General features: G+C 32.6%; 1 protein-coding gene and 1 non-coding gene across 2 annotated transcripts; both read right to left on the bottom strand.

The window, feature by feature from the left end:
• Positions 1 to 888: 888 nt before the first annotated feature.
• LOC113716036 (uncharacterized) lies at positions 889 to 3908 on the bottom strand. The gene is made up of 3 exons (XM_027240337.2): positions 2595 to 3908; positions 1358 to 1534; positions 889 to 1098 (listed from the first exon to the last, which is right to left on the bottom strand). Exons 1-3 carry the CDS (start codon positions 3906 to 3908, stop codon positions 889 to 891), a joined length of 1701 nt encoding a protein of 566 aa, XP_027096138.2.
• Positions 3909 to 21309: 17401 nt separating this feature from the next.
• On the bottom strand, positions 21310 to 21416 carry LOC113717494 (small nucleolar RNA R71). The gene has a single exon (XR_003454410.1). It is a non-coding gene; the product is annotated as a small nucleolar RNA R71 (small nucleolar RNA).
• Between the last annotated feature and the right edge of the window lie 501 nt (positions 21417 to 21917).

The following is a 21917-nucleotide window of genomic DNA, read 5'->3' as shown; positions in this document are numbered from 1 at the left end:
GTAAACTGTCCATTTTATAGTGTTGTTTGGTTATGTTTACTTCCAATCTTTCTCAAATTTAGTGATTCTTTCACGAGACTGTATCTTCCAAAGAGTAAGACGACAACCTTTGTACGATTGAGGTAATTCAATTCAATCTCCTTGAGCCTCACTAGCTCATTGAGATTTGGATTATAGTCCTCCCTTGACAAACTTCTCTCAAGTACAAGGAAGTTCTCAAATTTGAACACTGTTGTTGATGGACAATTTAAGCTATCAAATGTCGATTTTGGGTAGCTATCCAAGATCAGCTTCCATCTAGTTTTGTCATTTGTGGCATGACTATTAAACAATGAAAACTATGTTCAAAATTTTCTGATTGAATGTGACTTAGGCAATGGAAAGTTGGAGTTTTAGGATAAAATGTAAATGCTCCATCTAGAGGCTAAAGGATTATTTACGTGTGCGTGTGCATATTTGTCTGTGCTTATATCTTTTTAGGAGGTTATTGAAAATCATGATTTAATCAGATTAATTCAGCATTTACTATATAGTTGAATTCTATTTCAACTTCTCTTATTCAACCATACCAAAAGTTTGTATGTATATGAGTATCTCTTGTTTTTTTTTTTCTGGTCTTTACTTGTCTTATCCAGAAAATAATGAAGGCATAATGCATGCTTCCTGATTGAACAAATAAGCTACATAGATGAAATTCGAACAACTTATTTCAAAATTAAGTACAATGTCAAATCTTGGTTGCTGGGACATGTGAAAAGAAAAAGAGATTGGGGAATAGTTCCAACTACGCTAGATAATAGTACTCCAGCAATATGAGACTTGTGCAATCTGTAATATTGGTACAATATCTGAAACTTGTTTTCACCCATGACTTTTGTGTCAAAATAGCTAATTTTCTTGATCTGCAGCTATAGGAGATACAGAAATGCATTCCAAGTTTATGGCCTTCTTAAGCACATAATCTACCAGCTTGATTTCTTCATCACTTCCTCCAAAGTTGGTTATCCACACATTCTGTAGTGATTGTAAGGCATATTCATAGTTGGCTTGCTGCATGTTATAACCGCTTGAAGCCTTCTTTTTATCAACGTCCCAAAGCTGCATTTTTGTGGAAATCTCAAATTAGATTATCTCCACTTCTGAACAGAATTTAGCAATTTCCCATAAAAATGTTATTATGAGGACTTTTATTGGGAGGATGGGGGAGAAGATTATGCCAGGAAGGGGAATAAAAACTACTACAATTCATTTGTCATTTCTTGAAGAGAAAACAAGATTTTAGATACCAAGTTGAATTACATGAAATAAAAATAAACATGTTTACTATAAAGAATCATACAACCTAGAAAAGTAGTACCTTCAGCTTGATTTGAAGTGAATCCACATGGACGAGCAAGGTCCCAAAACGGACTGATATAGAAAGTATGCCTTGAAAAAGATCGATGAGATTAATTGATACTTCATCTGTTTTCACTTCTAAATGCTTGACATAATTCAGTGGAAGTTCAGCAATTTCCTTGAGCATCATCACACACTAGCACAAATCAAAAGAAGTTGCCATTAGCACAAATAAGTGACTGATGTACAAGAATTCCTTCCTTTTGGAACCTTACCCTAGCCATTTCTTAGGATTATGATGTCGATATAATATTAGAATGCCAAAATGTTTGCGTGAAGGAGTCCATACAACAACATAAAGAATATAGTATTTGATTTAGTAATTCATGCAAGCTTAAAATTCAATATGTATTACTTAAAGCATATACTTAAAGCATACTAGTATACTAGTAAACTAAACTAGTATACTTAAAGCATTAACAGTACAAATTTCAATATGTATTACCTTAAATACATCATTTATGTGTGTTTTTATACCATATCTTGCTAAATCTATGAGATCAACACAACAAAATCGAGAAACAAAGGATACACATTACTTAGTAGCATTAATTATTTTTATTTCGATTAATATTAATAGCATTACACACCATCGTTGCCAACTTTTAATTTGTATGAAATCATAAAAAATTACATACTCATAGTAGTTTTGCAATCTTATCATGGAGGAAGATGGTCAGAGGGAAAACAAAAAAGGGGTTTAAATACTTCCCAATCTAGTCATCACATAAAGTTATGAAGCAGGTAAAATCAACCATGCCAAAAGAGAAGGAAAAGAAAAGTACGCATACAATTCTACAAGGGTCGCCCAGCCAATCAGATGAATAATTAAGTTGATAATTACATGGGGACACCAAGTTGAAAAAATTTGTTTAGTTTTCGAATAACTTTGAATTCCCAAGAGAAGAAAAGCTACAAATGTCAGTAGAGAGAATTGATTATATTAACGTAGATAAACAATATGTTGTGTTCTATATACATGCTTTATGAAACCTACATTGGTAGCTATGTGAACAAATGGAAAAAGTGACAAAAAGGACATGATTTTCAAATAATAACATTCAGGGTTTTATTGATGTTGCAAATGCTGAACTCACAGAAGACTAAGGAAATCAAAACTAAGAAACAGGCTCTATTGAGTCAAATTAACAGTACTATACAATTGAAATTGAGTAGATAAAGAATACAAAATTTACCTCTTCACAATCATGGATGAGCGTCATTGTCATGTCACCTGCTGGGGAAAACATCTGAAGAAAATCTCTTGTGCGGTGAAGTTCCAATATATCATGGGAGTGAATAAATCGCGTCGTCAAACTTAGTTTTACTTCAACTTTGTTGGACGTTAGTGGTCGAGAGAACTTCACCACTGGCCCTTCATACTCGAGCACCAAGAGATTTGTACACACAATTTTCCAATAATCCATGTATTTGCAGTTACATATGACAAGACACTTAACTGTTGAGCTGATTACATGAAGTTTCCTGAGAGTCTTGCAACACTTCAATTCCAAGGAGACAAGGTGCGGGAAAAATGCATTGGTGCACCAGAAAGAACCATCAACTATTTCAATATCGGAAAGGATGAGTGTTCCAAGATATTTGAAATAAGGGTCCTGAAATGCCTTAAATTCCAATCTTGAATGTTTCAAGGACACAGTATCAAGTTTCGTAGCCTCATGTTCATTCCCGACCATTGAAGCTACAAGAACTCCAGCTCTATTCATCAAGTAGGGACCCTTATAGAAGAATCTCTGGAGGTTTGGTAGATCTATTTCAATTTTCTCCAAGAGTCTGTTACACTTGACCAAAAAGTAGCTTATTTTGTTGTGATGAATCTTGGCAATTTTAAGCCCAAGACAACGCATCAAAGACAGGTTTTCAAGAGAAGGACATGCATTGATTAACTTGGGCAGAAATTCATCTCCAATAAGAGCATTTTTGATGGAAAGAGTCCTCAGGAAAGGCAAGTTCAAAACTTTGTAGGAATATCCAAAGTTGATGCCTACCACCTCAAATGATTTCATAGATGAACAATGAGAAAAGATTACCTCTGGAAGTACATACAATGTGTTCCAACAACTACGATATTTTCCATTTGAAAACCTCAGGTCAAGAGCTTGCACATTTCCCTTGGTTGCTTCATCAAGAACTTTGTCTATCAGTTGGTCGATTTCCCCGTTACTAGGAAATGTCATTTGAACACTGAGTTTTTGGAGATGAACCATTTGGCGTCGCACCAAGCATAGCTGCAAGGCTTCCACAAACTTTTCTCTAGATGGATAATTATCTTCATTGAGATCAATAATAGGAAATGTTGTGAAAAGCATATTCCAACGTTTGGATAAAAGTGACATGCTCCAGACATCTTCTATAGAGAGCAATGAGAGAACATGGTGATTCAAGTGGTCTGGTAGAGAGCTTAATCTGTCAGCACTTGTCTCATCTTTCTCTTCTTTTGTCTCTTGAATCCTATTATTTTCATTTCCTTTCCTTCTTTTGCATACCATTTCCATTCTATTTGTCTTGAGAAGCTGATGAAATCAAAGGAAGGACCAATTTTGGTTTTATTAGCAAGCTTTTTTAAAGTTAAACTAGTGAAAACAATCAAGAAAGAAGACGAGTAAAAAAACAACCTATAAAATACATCTACAAAATTTTCCCAGAAAGACAATTCATTAAATCAATAAAAGATTCAAAGAAAACAGATAGCATTTGTAGGTTTTCGTACCTTTTCAATCAAAAGAAGAAAATATTCAGCAAATGTTGAGAGTTACACTAAGCTAGAATTGAACCCGAGTTCCTGTGCCTCCCCTATTTCCACTCCAAGTGCCAAAGTTCACAGCATCAAAAGATGATATATTAGAAAGAAATGCAAATGAATGGGGGAGAGACAAAGAAAACAAGCAATGGGATAGCAAATTTCTTCCTTGTATGCTTGTGTACCTATATAAGCGATAAACTAAACTAGTCTTAACGGAATAAATATTTTTCATTTAATATGCTATGTCATCCTTCTTTCTACCTAGAAATCGAGTAAATGCAAATTCAACAACCTTTCATGGTTATCCAAAATTCGAACTAGATGGATGTTTGTAATCCCAACCATTCTTTTAATCTTGAACTCAATAAGGAAGGGAGTAATTATAACAAAATTTTTTTGTTGTTGATTCTTATGAGTAGTGCTTCTTCATCTATACTACCTATTAGTACTAATGATTGTTTGTAAAAGAAAACACCAAGTAGCTAGCTTAAAACAAAGAATTTGTTTTTACGGTTTGATCAGTATATCGAATAGAAATTTTGTATGCGAAGGAACAATTGGAAAAACACGGACTTAAAATTGTATAAAAAGCTAGTCCATCAATTCAGTATTTTCTAGACATCATTTCAGGTTTTAATTCTTGATTTGAAGAACTAGATAAGAATAATATTAGACAAAAAGGTGAAAATAGTTGCGGCTTCTAATGGTTACAGTGTCTGAAATAAATTCAAGGAAGTTTGATTGAATGAGAATAAACGAAAAAAAAAAAAATACAAGAAAGCAACTTATAGCTTTAATTCGGCATTACTAGATCGTACGTGTGAACTTGAGATTGCCTGTTTAGACTGACAATTTTGTGAAGAATGGTAGAAGCTTTGAACACGAGAAGTTTTCACCACTATTTTGTTGTTTATACAATGACATGTAATAAGTGATGTATACCAGGAAATATGTTACGTAAATTGTACCTACCAATTTTCCTTTTTTTTTTTTTTTCTAGTTTTGGCATCATTCACAATCTTTAATCTTTTAGTTGGACATTTATATGACAATAAAGAGTGAATCTCCTAGTATTAAAATTTACAACCAATCACATGTGGAGAAATGAATCAATTTAATTATGTTCTTAATAGGATCCATACGGTCATGAACAGCAAATTCATTTTAACTTTTTTTTGTAGAGTGCACTTTACTTCTCACATGCTGTGTGAATCATAATGTATGCTTTAAGCTATTAAGGAAAGAATCTTGTTGGAAAAAGATTAAGTGAATGTAGTGCTATCAATTAGGTGGATTAAGGAATTTTTGTTAGTTACCTCAAATGTGAAAGTTAGTATATCTTACTTTACACAGAGGGAGAGCCATTAGTTGGATGTAAACTTTATTTTTTAAAAACCTTTTAAATGTTTAATTTTACCCTCACAAAAATTTAATTTTACCATTCTAATCTAATCACCTGACCATCCATAAGCTTATATTGCCAACTAACGCAACCACAACTAAATTCCACCCTAATTATCTAAATTCATATTGCCTACATAACCACCCATGAGTAATATATCTATCAAATTAGTTTTAACATCCTATTCAAAAAAAAAAAAAACTATTAAAAGATCAGTGTTTTTTCTATTCTAGTTGATGAAAATTTTATACTCAATTGTTTTATATAAGAAGTGATTTGTTACAAAATTGAAAAGACAAATTGCACAGACGTCGAGTGTGCTCTCGGCACTAGTGATTACTGTTATAGTAGAACAAATTTCTTGGTGTTTAACGTATATGTTATAATTAATGAGCTTCATTTGAGGGGGAGGAGGGGAGGGTTTGGTAACTTTAGTTGAATGATAAGATGGGAGAAATTGTAAATAAAAGGTCTCGAATTCAATACTTCCTATTTACCAAAAAAGAAAATTATAAAGAAAAAAATTTGTTGGAGGTTTTTTCTCCTTTGGGATATGCTAGAGTTGCAATTATAAGTGAGCATGTCCATTACTGTAGAAAATAGTTACTGTGCAATGAATGGTTGAATTTTCAAAACCACACAAAAGCAGTGCTAAATTAAAAAAGGATACATATTCAATTTTGTTAAAAATCTTGAAATCAATAAATCCTTCTATTTCATTCGCAATCAAATAACAGTGTGACAACCACAATTTTGCCGCAAACTCAAATCACGCGATTATTGGATGGTGATTAATTTACTTTTAAGTAACTGGGGATGTGTATACGGTGGTTAATATCCTGATAATATTATAAAATTTTATTTTTTTTATTCTTTTGGGAAGCTTTCGTCTACATTGATTTTTTATGATATCTCCTGTATTTACACACATTCATGTAGGTTGCATTAATCTGCTAATTTTCCATTTTTGTTTAGAATTAATTTACTTTTAATCATATATGACGATACAAACAAATTTGTATCTTGTTGGAAGTGCTCTGAACTATTAATAGTTGATTTGGTAAGAATTCTTAGGAAATAATTTAAGGAACTTGCTTGTATAGTCTTCAAAGCTCCTGGATCTCAAAATACAGTTTCAGCTCTCCTTGTATTAGGTTAAAATTTTCTAGGTACAATGTCAGGAAAACATCTCAAAATAAACACAAGTTTTGACTGGAAACGTACTTGGACAATTAATGAAGCATGATTTGCCAAAAAGCTTCTTCAAGAAAGCAAATAAAATGGATCAGAATTGAAGGAAAGCTTTAATCTTCCATCAGATACTTTCTTCCAGGAATGAATGAATATTGGGCTGATTATTTAAAAAATGAAAAAAAAAGGGATCAAATTAAGCTTAATTCATGAAGAAATAAAAAGAACCCCCATTACCAGAATGTTATATTTTTGGCGTGGATCCTCAAGAATTACTAGAGATTTTAAGCACGAATGGTTCAGTTAAGCATTTTAAAACAGGACAGTAGAATGGGAGAAGTTTTCTCAGAATAATATAAATAAGCAAGGACTATCTCGCTGGTTCCAATCTTTTGGGGGATAGTCAAAACAATGATCTTTTTACTTCACATCTATTCACTCCATATTCCACCTCCACCTTTGATTATCTGACTTCTACAAGTTCTGTTACTGACTGAAGTGGGATGTAGAGAAGCAAGCGACAATGGATAAAACTAGCAGAAATGTGTCCTAGCCTCTACGTAATTGATTCGGAAACTGTATGCCTTCGGAACAATGCAAATTTGCAGAGTCACTCATTTGTAAATTTATAATTCACTATGGAGCTTAGTTCACAAATGAATGGAATAGCAGAAACTTGAAAGGCGATTGTGTTAGAAGAGCCAAACTTTAGTAGAAAGTAAGTACAAGTCACGAAGAGAGTAAAGGACATTGATTTTGAAAGTTCACAATCATGAGAATGCCTGAAAACGCATTATTATTTTTTTTTTTGACAAAAGGAGATCCTAAGTCTTAGAAGGGGAAAGGGGAGAAGAGGAGAGTCTGAAAATCGAATCAAAGTCTTCACGACCATCTGACTAATATCCTTACCAGCTAAATTATGAAAAGAGTAAAGGACATTGGTTTTGAAAGTTCACAATCATGAGAATGCCTGAAAACGCATTTTTTTTTTTGACAAAAGGAGACCCTAAGTCTTAGAAGGGGAGGAGAGGAGAGTCTGAAAATCGAATCAAAGTCTTCATGACTATCTGACTAATATCTTTACCAGCTAAATTATGAAGAAAGTAAAGGACATTGGTTTTGAAAGTTCACAATCATGAAAATGTCTAAAAACGCATTTTTTTTGACAAAAGGAGACCCTAAGTCTTAGAAGGGGAAAGGGGAGAAGAGGAGAGTTTGAAAATCGAATCAAAGTTTTCATGATCACCTGACTAATATTCTTACCAGCTAAATTGAGCCCTCGAGACCCAGAAAACACACTTTATTTGTATGCTCCAAATAGAAGACGTGAAGCTACCTTTCTGCTTGAGAAACTGTTCCTTCTTTGCATATGTTTATATTGGTGGAATAGGTTATTTGATCTTAGAAAAAAATTCAGTTCACATAAAGAAGTTCAATTATGAAGGTGGGAGCTGTATGTTCGACATGCACATTCTTAGTTGGTTACATACCCTAATCATGGATAGCTAGATTAGAAGAAGAACTGAACTTCAATAGTAGTTTGCCTGTCAATGTTATCAAAAATACTGCTAGTACATGCAGGGGGAGCTGTCAGGTGGAAAATTATAAACTTTAGAGGAACATTTTGCAATTTGATTAATTACGCATTACAGCAACCAGGATTAGGATTAAAAGAGCAAATGACATTAAACTAGGGTTAGAGAGGCAAGATTGTCGAAGGGATTGCTAAAGGGCTTCTTTGTCTTCAACAAGATTCAAGATTGAAGATCACATACAGATATATGAAGGCAAGCAACATTCTATGTTGTGTTTGCAAATTGCAGAAAAGGACAAGCCATGCTTCCAACGTTTTGCTTACAAGAACCAAGTTTGCCACATAAAAGCTTGTTATAAGCAAAACATTTCAAAGGTCCATTAATAATGTACAGTAATCAACCAACAATATATAAAAAAAAAAGGTTAATTTTCCCAGAAAAAAAAATTATTTTTGCATGATTGCAAAACTAGTATAAGATACTCATTTTGGAACATTAAAATCTCATACAAACTAGCCACATATTTAGATCTCCTTGAAACCCTATAATTTTTGCTATCTATTGGACTGTGTGGGAAATCTACTAACATTAGGGAAAATTTCATTAAAGACCTGACTTGATCAGATTTTGTGCCCTAAAAGGTTGTTAAACTCGTGTATCTTTAGTCTAATAAACAACCTCAATCGGCGTAGACCTTGCAATAATATATTAATTTAGAAACTGCAACATTTTTTACGAAAACCAATATTAATTAATGATCATCTACAATCCTTTCCTCGACCAATAATAAAAATATATTGAATAAACAGTGACAAAGGCTTCAATGAAGGCTTGCAAGCACAAGAATATATAGATAGTATACTCCAATTAAAAGAACAACATCTACATTTCACTTGATCTCTATAGTTACATTGCTTGATGCTCGGGATGCTGAGAACAATTGCAACTTGATTAATTGAAATATTCCAGGACTCAGGTGCGCAAATATGCATCAGCTGAAGAGCTTGTGCATTCTTTAGGAAAAACTTCACCAATTGAAGCCCTACAGAAGTCCCAAATTTATAATAAGCCAAACTTTTTAGAGACTAAAGACAACACATTGAGGCAATGTCCTTATCACTTTCAAGTCATCGTGGCTCCAAGATAATGTCGACCGAATACGAAAACAATTGGTTGCAACAAAAAATCCCAATACGAGAATTTATAACAACAATCTGGTAGGATTGCAGCACTAAGTACAACTTTAAAGGAAAAAGGGACTAAATAGAGAAGGGCTTTGATGCTTACTAAATGAATTTAAAGATACCAAAGATCTGATGTTCTCGAAAGAAAGCCAATAAGTGTTGTTTTACTATCCATGAAGTGGAACTCAAATTTTAGATATGTGAGTTGATGAAACATCTGAAATTGAATCTATATCTCCAACTCGGTCCAATACCTGCGTAGGACTTCATGCTTGAGCATAAGCTAGCTAGACATTGCTATAGCTAATTACTGGCTTGTTTTATTACCAAGAGAAAACAGTTATCATAAAGGCAACAAATCAATACAATGTTTTGTTTGTCCTAAGCAATGTTGGCAAGAGAGACAGGTCATAGTTAACTACTATAGTTGCTCTATCACACGAAATTATGTTAGGAAGATAGTTCTCTACCTTTTTTGTTATTTGTTTTCTTATCACTAGAATTGCTAGAAAAGAGAATGAATTGAGTAAATATCACAAATATGGGTACAATATTATGGGAGTTTCAAAACATTTTTTTAACAAACAAAAAGAGCAGTTCTTAATTATCTCAGTTGTAACTTGATTATAGCACTCATGTCAAGTTTCCTATACTAAAAATATATCAAAAATATGCAATGAAGTAATTGAATCAATCAAAGCACATAAAATAACCATGGCTTCTCGCTTAAAACCAGTTGACAATGAAAGAGTGGCTCAGGATCATATATATTAATGTGGCTGGAGTTCCTTGTTAATCAATGTGAGACATTTTATTTATTAACACCCCTTTGACACATGCCTGAATTGACTTGGACTTGAGGTACAGGTGAGTGGAACCTTAGAACCCTCAAAACTACAGGTTTTGTGGACTCGAGGTACAGATGAATATTAGAGCCCTAGCTAGAATCTTCAACTTGGCAAGAAAAGTCTGAGTCACCGGTGAAATTATAAACAGGTCGACAAATAAAACTTGAGGTTCAACTCTAATATCATATTGAGTAACCTAGGTTTTTACCTTAAAACTAATTTGCAATAATTGGAGTGGTTCAAAATCTTATTAGCATGATCGGAATTCCTTGTTTAATCAATAATGGACATTTTCTCTCCAAAAAGTTACTATCTTATGTACAATACTTTCCTAATGCATCATCACCTAACATTGCCCTAACTAATCTTCAGTGATAGCAGTACAATTGTCTTGTTTGGATCTTCTACTTCGTGCAAATAGAAATTTTTTCTCACATGGCGGAGTACAATAGATATTAGTGCCCTCTTCATTTTGCTATTATAAAGGATGATATTCCATTTGAGATGAAAATTTTTTATTTTCCTAAGCTGTTCAACTCCTCACATACCAGATTATACAAATCTACTTGAAGAATTCAAAAATCTAAAAGGTGAAGTACGGTGAGTAAGTTTTATAAACACACAACTCGATCTTCGCCAAAAGATTCTGCAATATGAAAATTTCACGTTGGAATCTTGATTGGATATGGTAATGGTTGAAGGATTGCAAATGATATTCCAATGTTGACTAGTGGATTGACCGGAATCATTGAGTTGAAATTTCAATTGTTACCATCTTGTATCTCGATTGTAAAATAGTTTAAATTTGGTCATTGAAAACAATTGTTTTAGCTAGATAATCATCTCCAAATTTCGTGCTCTGCGCAATAAATGCTTCATCTCTCAGTTTGCAAAATAACGTGGTAGTCAAAATTCTGTAGAGATCTAGTCTCTATACGTCTACTTACTTAAAATCAACAGTTAATACGTTAAGGCTGAGAAAGTAGCATTAATACTACATTGTTTTAAGGTAGGTTCCGTCATGATTTATGACTTAAATTGACGGAAAGGTTGAGATATTGCATTTATTGAAAATTCGTAGTTGGAGAACTAAAAGCATACAAATCAAAAGTTCTAAGGCGATTCAAGTTTTTTGCTTAGAAGTTTATAGAAATCTTGATGAATTTGGTAAACAGTGAGAATCTAACAAAACTAGAACAGCATTGATTGGTAGTTTGTGTTTGACTATAAAGTTTTATAAATTAACGCGTAAGAAAAATTATGGCTCCGAATAGATTACGTGCTTTTGAGGATATATAGGTTGTTAGGTGTTTTTGGGAGTGTTTTTGAAAATGTATTTTAAGATATTTTTAAAATTTAAAATTTTAGTGGGCAATTTTAATTTTTTTTTAAAAAAAACCTTCACCACCCACCACCACCCATTCCCTCCCCTCCTCCACCACCATCACTGCCCCTCCCCTCCCCCCTCCCCCCTCCCTCCTAAAATTAAAAGGAATGTTAGGAAGAGAAGTAGTCCTCGTCCAAGGTACTGCTACTACTCGAGAGATACTCCTCCGACTTCAATTCTTGTCATTTAACAGTTGCCCAGTGTTGATGCCATTGCCACACATGCTGTCCCTAGATGAGTTAGACGTCTGGAAGTGCCCGAACATGGCATAGGCTTCGATCTCCAATCTCGGCAGTCTTAATTCCCTTCAAATTGAGAGTAGTCTCGAAGGATTGAGTTACTTTCCGGAAGAGATGCAACAAAATCTTACTCTTCTTGTGTCGCTGGAAATTCGTAGCATATGTGACGTATGAGCCGTGCCAACAAGCTTGGCTAGCCTCACAGCTTTGAAAAGCTTAACCATCATAACTGTACTAAGATGAAGTCTCTAGACCGGGCGTAATGGAGGGGCAATGTTATTAAACTCGGATCAGATAGCAATTCAACTAAACTATTAAATTAGGAGTCAATTGGTTAAATCAGTCGGATCATTCTTAAAAATTTGCTGATGTAAGTTTCAGAAATATTTAAATTAAGTTCTTGATTATATTTGACCAAAAATACAAAATGTTACAGAATTATTAGACTTGCTATCATATATACACCTAAAAATTATATATAAAAATGTGAATTCATGTCTAAAATATGTACATTCTCCAAAATTATTTGAAAAACTAAATTAAAACAAATCATATCCAATTCGAGATCTTTTTGTTGGGAATATGGCTTTATAATGCAAGTTGGAATAACTGATGATAAATTGATAAATTGATAGGGATGAAAACTTCTCGAAATCATTTAGGAAGTGAGTGATTTTGATGTTTACACTAAGTAGGTAGCCGTTTTTTTATTCCCATTAATAAATGAAAGCTTTACAATTTATGTAACTCAAATTATGTTTTAGAAAAACAAGAAAGAAAAGTTTGAGAACTGGGTTCAATAGTTGAACCGAGTCACTGGTTTGGCCGATTTTTTATGATTTTAACTGATTTTTTATCCAAGTGATTTTGTACTACTAACCAACTCAGAAAAAGGGCAGTTCACGATTGGACTAATCAGACCGGCTAGTTTAGTCAGGGTCTAACAACACTGGGGAGAGGGAAGGGAAAGAGGGAAGAGGAAGAGAGAGGAGGAAGAAGGGGGAGAGAAAGGAAGGGGGAGAGGAGGAAGAGAGGATGATACTAAAGGCGATGGAGGTAGAGGAGGAGGGGAGATATGGTGGCAGTGGTGGTGGGTAGTAGGTGGTGGAAGTGAGTGGAATTAAAAAATGTTTTAGAATTTGATAATTTTTTGTTATTTTGTTATTTTTATTTTTTTAAATTATATTTAAAATTGTGTATGTTTTTGGAGTTGTTACCGTAGACTCCACAAGTAAAAGCAACTTTGGAAAAAAATTGCTAATCCATATGAAACCATAAACAAATTGGCTTAAGCCAGGAACCAAATCAATCAAATCGATATTGAGTTACTCAACCAAGCAGTGGTGGAGCCACATATAGTTGAGTATAGACAATTGCCCTCCCTCCAACTTTTGATTAAATCATAAGATAGCCTTAGAAAATTTGAGAAGTTTTTAAATTGCATTATGTTTGCCCCCTCCCTAAATTTTTTTATAGTTGCATTATCCTCTTAACTATTAAAATATCATAATGATTGTCTTTTGTTAGACTCTTATAACTACTTCAAGTTATATAATGATTGATCCATTCGGATTGAAAGTTATTTGAAAATTTTCTTTTACTAGAACAATTTTTTATGCGAAATATGTGAGATGGAAAAAATGTTGAAAAACGTGTGTTTAAAACACATAATAAATTCTTATTTTTAATTTTTTTTCTAAATTTTTTATGCTCCTAACTCAAATAAGTGGAATATTTAACCGTTAAATTAAAGTCATAAAATTAGATTTAATGGTACATGTAACAAATATATCTATCAAACAGTGCTATCACGTAGGACATGATAACATTGCACCCCTTGGAGTTAGGGTCTTGGTTCCGCCACTGCAACCAAGAGTATACTAACTGTACAATCTATTTTCAAATGCACATAAAACTATAAGATAATATAAGGATTAAAGTTCCAACAAGAAAACGTTAAAAGTTACATATATCATTGCTGCAAGCCACTCCATGGTAATATATAATTGATACTAAAGTTAGAACATCAACCTGGGGCCTATAAAATTCCATGCAAGACTAACAAAAAAAACATTGTTAAAATTCGATATTTAAATGATTATCCCCCTCTGGTTCTAAAAATCTTTGATTGAGCAAATTTAAGATTTCTTTAGATAGTATTAGATGCTATTGGTAAAAGGGAGTTAGGCATGTATCCAATATTTGCTATCCTCCTTTAACACTTTAACTCAAGAGGAGTATTCCTTCTATTCTATTTGCATTGTTAACTTCATGTATCTAAATTTCTCACTTTTTGCTTTAAGCAAAAGAAGCAAGAAAAACATAAACCAAGAAATTTGGTCAATATGAAACATAGAAAAACATATTGACAACTAAATAATGTAGCATCTTAATTTTTTTTATTAAAGATATCGAGTAAATATTAGCATGTTATTTAGGAAAATGTTGACTTGGCTTTCCCTTATTTTTAAACAGTAACAGATTCTAAATTATATAGGCTTTACCCTTGTAGATAATAATAATAAATTATTGACCGTAACACTAGCATCCAAACCATTATATAATAACATAATCATACCGAAACAAGGTTGGGTTGGGTGGCAAGATAGGGGAGATTGCAAGTAGGAGGTTCTCTATTCAAGGCCTTCCACTTATTAAAAAATAATAATAATCATACTACAAAAACTATAAGCTCAAACAAACAAAGATAGACCAAAAGAGGCTCATCATCAAATTAATTTTGGACATGTAAAACCAAGATCTATCTCAACACATTCCCTATAGATGTAGCTTTGATATTAAAGATTATTGTTATCAGCAATCCAAATAGAAATCCTAATTTATTCTAAGAAGTTGATGAAGTAAGACCTGACTTCTTAATTAGTGCTTTAAAATATTTATTTATTTTTTACTTTGGAGTCTACTCATGCTTTTCTTTGCCATAGTACTCCAATGTCATGATCAAATCCTCCACATTCCAGATAGCCTCGGCTTCCTCATCATCTTCATGGATTCCCGAAATCCATATGTCTTTGATGTCCATTATTGATTGATATGGGCTCAATTTGATTCCACGACACTCGATAATCACCTACAAAAGTAGATAATATTATACTTCACAATTTTATAGATATTTTAGAAGTAAAAATTAGGAAATTGTAGATACATCTCTCTTTCTCTAATAAATCTTTTAAGTTTGTCAACTATAATATGTAATTTAATCCTTTTGTTGTGCGAAAAAAAGGAATATCCTGAGTAGGTTCATGAGTTAAGATAAGTTTTTGTCAAACGTTACATCAAATCATGGTATAATGCATCAACATCCGTTATATATATAAATTAATTCATGGTAAATAAGGAGGAATTTAGATTTCCAAGAAAGACATTTGAAAAATTTTACCTCATTCGCCTCATCTAGTTTGAGTTTTTGCAAGAGATACTTTTGGATGACAGATACCGTTATCTCCTTATTCCTGTACCATAGATATAGCATAATAGTTAAGTAAACGAAAAGAGAAGAATATCTTGCACAAAGATTAGTTGTGATACTACTTTAAAAACTCATAGTTGATATCAAATTGTATTATTCTACCACAATCGTCACAAGAATGAAGGTTTGGATGAGACAAAATTGCCATACTAATAGTAAAGAAAGGAAATTGTTTAACATAGTACTTTGTTTCAAACGAAGTTGACTAAGAATTACAATGTCTTATTGCTCTATTGAATATTCTAAGCAAAACAGACACTTTAAAATTATATTTACGCAATTGCATTACTTTGGATTGCTTAGACATATACTTGATTTGGGTACCAAATTAAATGCAAAGATCATTTAAGATAACTAATTAAAAGCTCAAAATTGGGAAATTAAACTTGTCACTTTCTACTACTAATTAATAAGTCTATATATTTAAAGGGTTATTATCATTTAACCCCCTTCAACTATATCACTATTATCAGTTTATCCCCTAACGTGTTATCTTTTAATCACTTCACCCCATAAGTAATTCAACTCAACATATTAAAAAATTTTGGACAAAAATATCCTTTTATTCTATAGCATTACTATATTGTTATTATTACTTTATTCCTTTAAATTATAGTGATATAATCTCTTTAATCCCTAACATTATTTTCTAGGCATTTTACTTCATCGTTAATATAACTAGTATGGTCAAAATTTTTTAAATATATTTACCCTTTTAAATATATAATTAAAAAAAATTGAAATGATTATTCTTCTTTTTTTTTTTTTACTTTAAGAGATCCAAAAATATAAAAATAAAAGCGTTTTCTCAAATTTCTTTTTTCACACTTATTAATATTAGGAAAAGAAAAAGAGATAGGAAAAAAGGAGACAGAAAATTAGATTTTGCAAAAAAAAATATAATAATAAAGAAAAATTTAACATTATCGTATTAATTTAAGGTTGTTATAATTAGGATTGAAACCTGGTGGTAATAAGTAAAGTAAAATAATTTTAAAATAATAAAAGTATTTAATTCTTTCTTATTTGTATTTAAAAAAAAAAAAGAATTGAGTTCTGTCTCTCTCTCTATCTCTCCCCCCCTCCCTTTCCCAATCTTTCTATTTTTTTAATATTAATAAGATTGCCAAGAAGAAAGAGATTAATACCTTGACTTTTTTTCTTGTTACTAAAGAGGAGAGAGCCACTCTAAATTTTTATTGTTTTTATTATACAAAGAGGAGAGTACTTTCTTCTAAAGTTTTTTAACTTGCTAAGTTGGTTTAATGGTGATATAAATTGTTTAAAAAATAACTCTATGGGGTAAATTGATAATGAAATTATAGTTTATGGGGGTAAAGTGATAATAACTTTAAGGGCTAAACTTGTCTTTTTACTTTAATTAACAAATTCCGTTAATTTTGACCGTTAGTCTTGGGGATAAAGTGATTAAAAGATAACGTTAAGGGGGAAATTGATAGTTGCATCGAACGTTAAGGGGGTAAAGTGATAATAACCCATATTTAAATGAAAACTAAGTTAGATTATAAGACACTATACAAAAAGTTAGGTCACAATAATATAAATAGGTTTTCAGACTAACACTTGTGCTTCCTACATAGAAATGACACATAAAGAATGACCATTTCCATGCAACAAGATATGTACATCTTCTTATAGAAATATTTGTGGATTTGTTTCATTGATAATATCAACTTTTTCTTATTGCATACAACTCTTTGGGATTGCACTTTATGAACCATAAATAGATTAACTTGTCCTACTAAAACTGGTCATTTCAACAATTGATATAACCTAAACCTAATTCGAAAAAGTTTGTTGTTGTTTAAAATGTTCTTTTTCAACTTGAAGTTCTGCTGAATGCTTTACCTTTTATTGTTAAGGATGATTTTTTCTTTTTTAGTTATGATACGGGCAAAGTTAATAATACTTTGATTCATTGTGGAGTAATAATATAATATTACTATTGAAAATAAATGATTAAAAATACAAAAAAAAAATCACATAAGCCTTCATAATCAAATTCATTTTAAAAGGTTTAGGTGCATGAAATAGATACGTAAATTAATTCAATAAAATGTAAGTGTATGTAAACTTCATATGAAATATTGTACAAAACATGGAGGTATATGTTTTTCAAAAGGTTCCTATATCCTATCTTAGTAGTACATTGGCATTTTCCTCAATTTCTTTTAAACCAGGATTTTTACTTATTGGTGAGGCATTAACAATCATATATATGATTTCACGACATTGTTCTTCATTAATTAAAAGTAATCGTTGCTTTGCCTGTCTTAACTTCCACATCCTCCCATCTTAGATAAAATTAAGTAATTTGAAATGTATTAGAAGAAAGAGTAAAATTGGTAGAAGAATACATATTGCACATCTACAACGTATGGAGGAAAAACTAACATTATAAAAGGGCCAACAAACTTTTTAATTTTTGCAATACAAATACGATTTTCCAGGAGTTATAATCACAAACTTTGGCATGTTTACAGAAACCTACTTTTTGCTTTTTGAGGCTTAATAAGTCTCAAGTTTCATAACGGCGTATTATATTTTATTATATTAAAGTTCCTAAGAGTTTGATCCCTTCTAATTCCAAATGTTAGAGGCCAATGTAGTTAAAATCTAGAGTAAAAACAATGTGAATGAGTCCAAACAGTTGATAGGAAGGTTAACTTAATTTAGTACTAACCCAGAATTCTTTTCTTGTAAATACTTCATTGTGATTTCTCCTATTAAACTGAGTGGTGTTTTCATATTCTTTTTTTTTTTTCGGTAGATGGGAGCGGGAAGGATGATTTGAATCAGAGATCTCTAATTTTTAGAGTTTCAACTTTAGACTAAGACTTCCTCGGAAGTGTTCTCATATTCTTCTAAGTTCAAAATGTGTAGACTTTTCTTGATAGTCTAATACGTATCAAGATTTTTTAAAGTATATACAAATAAAATTTCAATAACATCTTTTTCCACGAAGCCATAAGCATATACCACAGGAACGTAATACCAGAATTCTTTAATTATTTTCCTACCCTAAAATTTTTTGAAAAATACTAGATGTTCAAAAGAATCCTCAAGCATATGATTTTTCAAAGCGTTGCATAACATAAGGTGCCAAATTAATCACTTAAACCCTAAGAATTATAAAATAGATACATAAAGCATTCATCAAAGATTTTGATAGTTAAACTTTTTCACTGAAAGATTTGTAGGACATAGAAAACATGTGCTTTCTGGTATACTTTGACCAAGAAATAACTATTTAGTGTAGTTTAAATTGAAAAACACTTTCTTTAGTAATTGAAATCCATAAAATCCACTGTTTCTTATAAATCCTCTACTTGAATATTTCTTTGATTGGTAATACTAGCTAAGACTCATGTCTGAGTATGTAACATTTTACCCTTAAAAACCTAATATTACAAAGTAATAGAAGAATATTATTACGATGGCTTGAGTCAATTGAATTGAGAACCCTAAAAAATATTTGATAGCTATGGCTTTTTGACCACTACACTTCCCAAACTTATTTACTGTTTGTTCTGCATCTAGCTGATAAGTGAATATTTAACGTACATTTTGTATGAATTTGGCATTAATTTTTGGTATGTTCTGAGAAGATTAAGCCATATTTGAACTCTTTTGGTGATAATTGCTTAAATATTGATTAAGGTTTCAAAAATTGATAAATGAGTGAATTAATGCGTTAATCTTGTGAATTTGTGAAGGTAATTGATGTATGAAATTCATGCACAAGTTCAAAGGAATATAAGGGTCATCCAGAGGACAAAGTACACAAGAAATTGGGAGCAAAAATGAAGAAAAAGAGAAGAAGTGAAAAACTGGAAAATTACTCAACACGGATCCGAGCTCGGATCCATGTGTATAAGAGGGATCCGACCCCTCGTCTGTACTTCTGGCGGAGAGCATCCGAGGTCAGGACGATCCGACCTCGGATCCATTATGAAATCCCTCGGATCCTGAAGATCCGAGCTCGGATCCATTTTCACTCCTCGGATCCGAGGCTCGGATCTGTCTCTTTCCTCAGCAAGTGCAACAGCCATTTTTCTTTACCTTTTTCACAACTTTCCAGCTATTTTGAGGGACAGAAATCGGTGGCACATGCTTCTGCAACAAAAGAGAAGACCAAATGAGTATGGACAAAAGGAAATATCATATCTTTGACTTCTTTTTACAAAATCTGAGTGGAGAAAATTATGAAGTGAGAGGAATGGAATTTCTTCCACCTTTTATGCAGAAACACTGAGGAGAAGCAAGGGCATTACCATACGTAGCTAGTTTTCTTTCTTGTATCTAGTTTTCTCTCTAGATAGGAGTTCTTGGAGAAGAATTGGAGAGCTTCACCTTCAATTGGCTAAGCTTTCTTTTATCTTTCTTATACTTGTACTTTATGAGGTTTTGCATTAATAAACTTGTGAGTTTGATTGTTAAATCATTCATGAGTAGCTAAACTCCTTCATCTAGGGAGTAGATGAAACTTATGGCTAAATAGTATAAATTGAATGTGATTTACACTTGTTATATCTTGTATTAACTTGTCTACTTGTGTAGCTGTGGTTACTTGCTATTGATTGATCACCAATAGTTTGGTTATAGTTGTTATTGTTCAATGAGAATTGGTAATAACAATGGAAACACATAAGTAGAGCTTGAGTTGTATGTTCATGAAAATAGAGACACACTTAGGTGGATTACTTAGCATTTCATGAAATAAAACAGAGTAGTAGTAGTATTTCACCATGAAAATAGGGAAATCTATATTGCTTTAGGCCATTTCATCATGAAAATGAGACTTGGAAACTTTGGAAATGAATCTCTAGTTAAGCAAGAATAATAGCAAGAAGTAAATCCATTCATTTGTGTTGTTTATGCCATAAGTGGAATCTACATCCCTAGAATCTTCCTTAAGTGAAATTTCTCTAATTGCATTCAGCATCTGTTAAACTAGATTTATATACCAGATTTGTAAATTACAGCATTAGATTTTCTCTGCTCAAATTAATTGTTAGTCTAAATAATAGAGAAAATAAGGGCTTAGTAATTGTTTGAATTGCTCCTCGTGGGATCGACCCGATACACATCTTCTACTACAATTGCGACCTGTATACTTGCAGTCCAACGGGTGTAAAATCGGAATTAAACTTGCATTGATACAAAATATCCCGTCAAGTTTTTGGCGCCGTTGCCGGGGAGCGGCAATATTAGGGCCTCATCATCTCTATTAATTTAGATAAATTTCATTATCTTTATTCAAGTTGTTGAATTAAAAGTATAAAAATTTTCTCTTGTTTTTGTTTGTAGTGTATGCACCGATCAAATCGAGGAGTTGTACATTTCGATCCGAAAATTGAAAGAACATTACGCAGACAAAGGAGGAATACATCACATCAAGAGGAACAAGGGGTTTGGCAGCCAATAGAAGATATCTTGATAGAATTACAATTTGAGGAAGAAATGGCAGAAAATGAATCAAATAGGAGAATTCTGCGAGATTTTGCTTTACCGGGAGCACAAGGATCTCAAACTAGCATTGTAAGACCAACGGTAAACGCTAATAACTTTGAGATAAAACCATCACTGATTCAAATGGTACAACAATCTCAATATGGAGGTAATGCTACTGAGGATCCAAATTCTCACTTGTCAACATTTCTTGAAATTTGTGATACAATTAAGTTTAATGGTGTTAGTGAAGATGCGATTAAACTTCGATTGTTTCCATTTTCACTAAGGGACAAGGCTAAGGTTTGGCTACAATCTCATCCTCCAAATACTTTTACTACTTGGGATGAATTAGCTAAGGCTTTTCTTAATAAATTCTTTCCACCTGGAAAAACTGCTAAATTAAGAATGGATATAACTAGTTTTTCTCAACAGGAAGGAGAGACATTGTATGAAGCTTGGGAGCGCTATCGGGAATTGCAACGAAGATGCCCTCATCATGGTCTACCCGATTGGCTAGTAGTCCAAACATTTTACAATGGTCTCACCTATCCAACAAAGACACATGTAGATGCAGCAGCGGGAGGAGCTTTAATGGGAAAGACAGCTGAGGAAGCTCAGCAATTGATCGAAGAAATGGCTGCTAACAACTACCAATGGGCAAACGAACGAGGTAATTCAAGGAGAACCGCAGGTATGCTTGAAGTAGATACCTTGAATATGTTAAGTGCAAAAATGGATAATGTGGTTAAGATGCTTAATAGGCAAGTTGGTTCTAGTTCTAATCAAGGAGTAGTTGTTGCAAGTTGTACCATTTGCGGCGGAGATCATGATGATTTTATGTGTTCTAGCAGTGAACAGGTTCAATATCTCAACAATTACAACCGTCCACCCCAAAACAATCCATACTCCAATACTTATAATCCAGGATGGCGTAATCACCCGAATTTTGGATGGAAAGATCAAGGGAACCAACAAAGACCAATTAATCCACCAGGTTTTCAACA

Source organism: Coffea arabica, chromosome 11c (assembly GCF_036785885.1).
Source record: "Coffea arabica cultivar ET-39 chromosome 11c, Coffea Arabica ET-39 HiFi, whole genome shotgun sequence".
NCBI lineage: Eukaryota > Viridiplantae > Streptophyta > Magnoliopsida > Gentianales > Rubiaceae > Coffea > Coffea arabica.
Note: the sequence above shows the minus strand (reverse complement) of the source record. Positions and strands in the feature narration are given on the sequence as shown.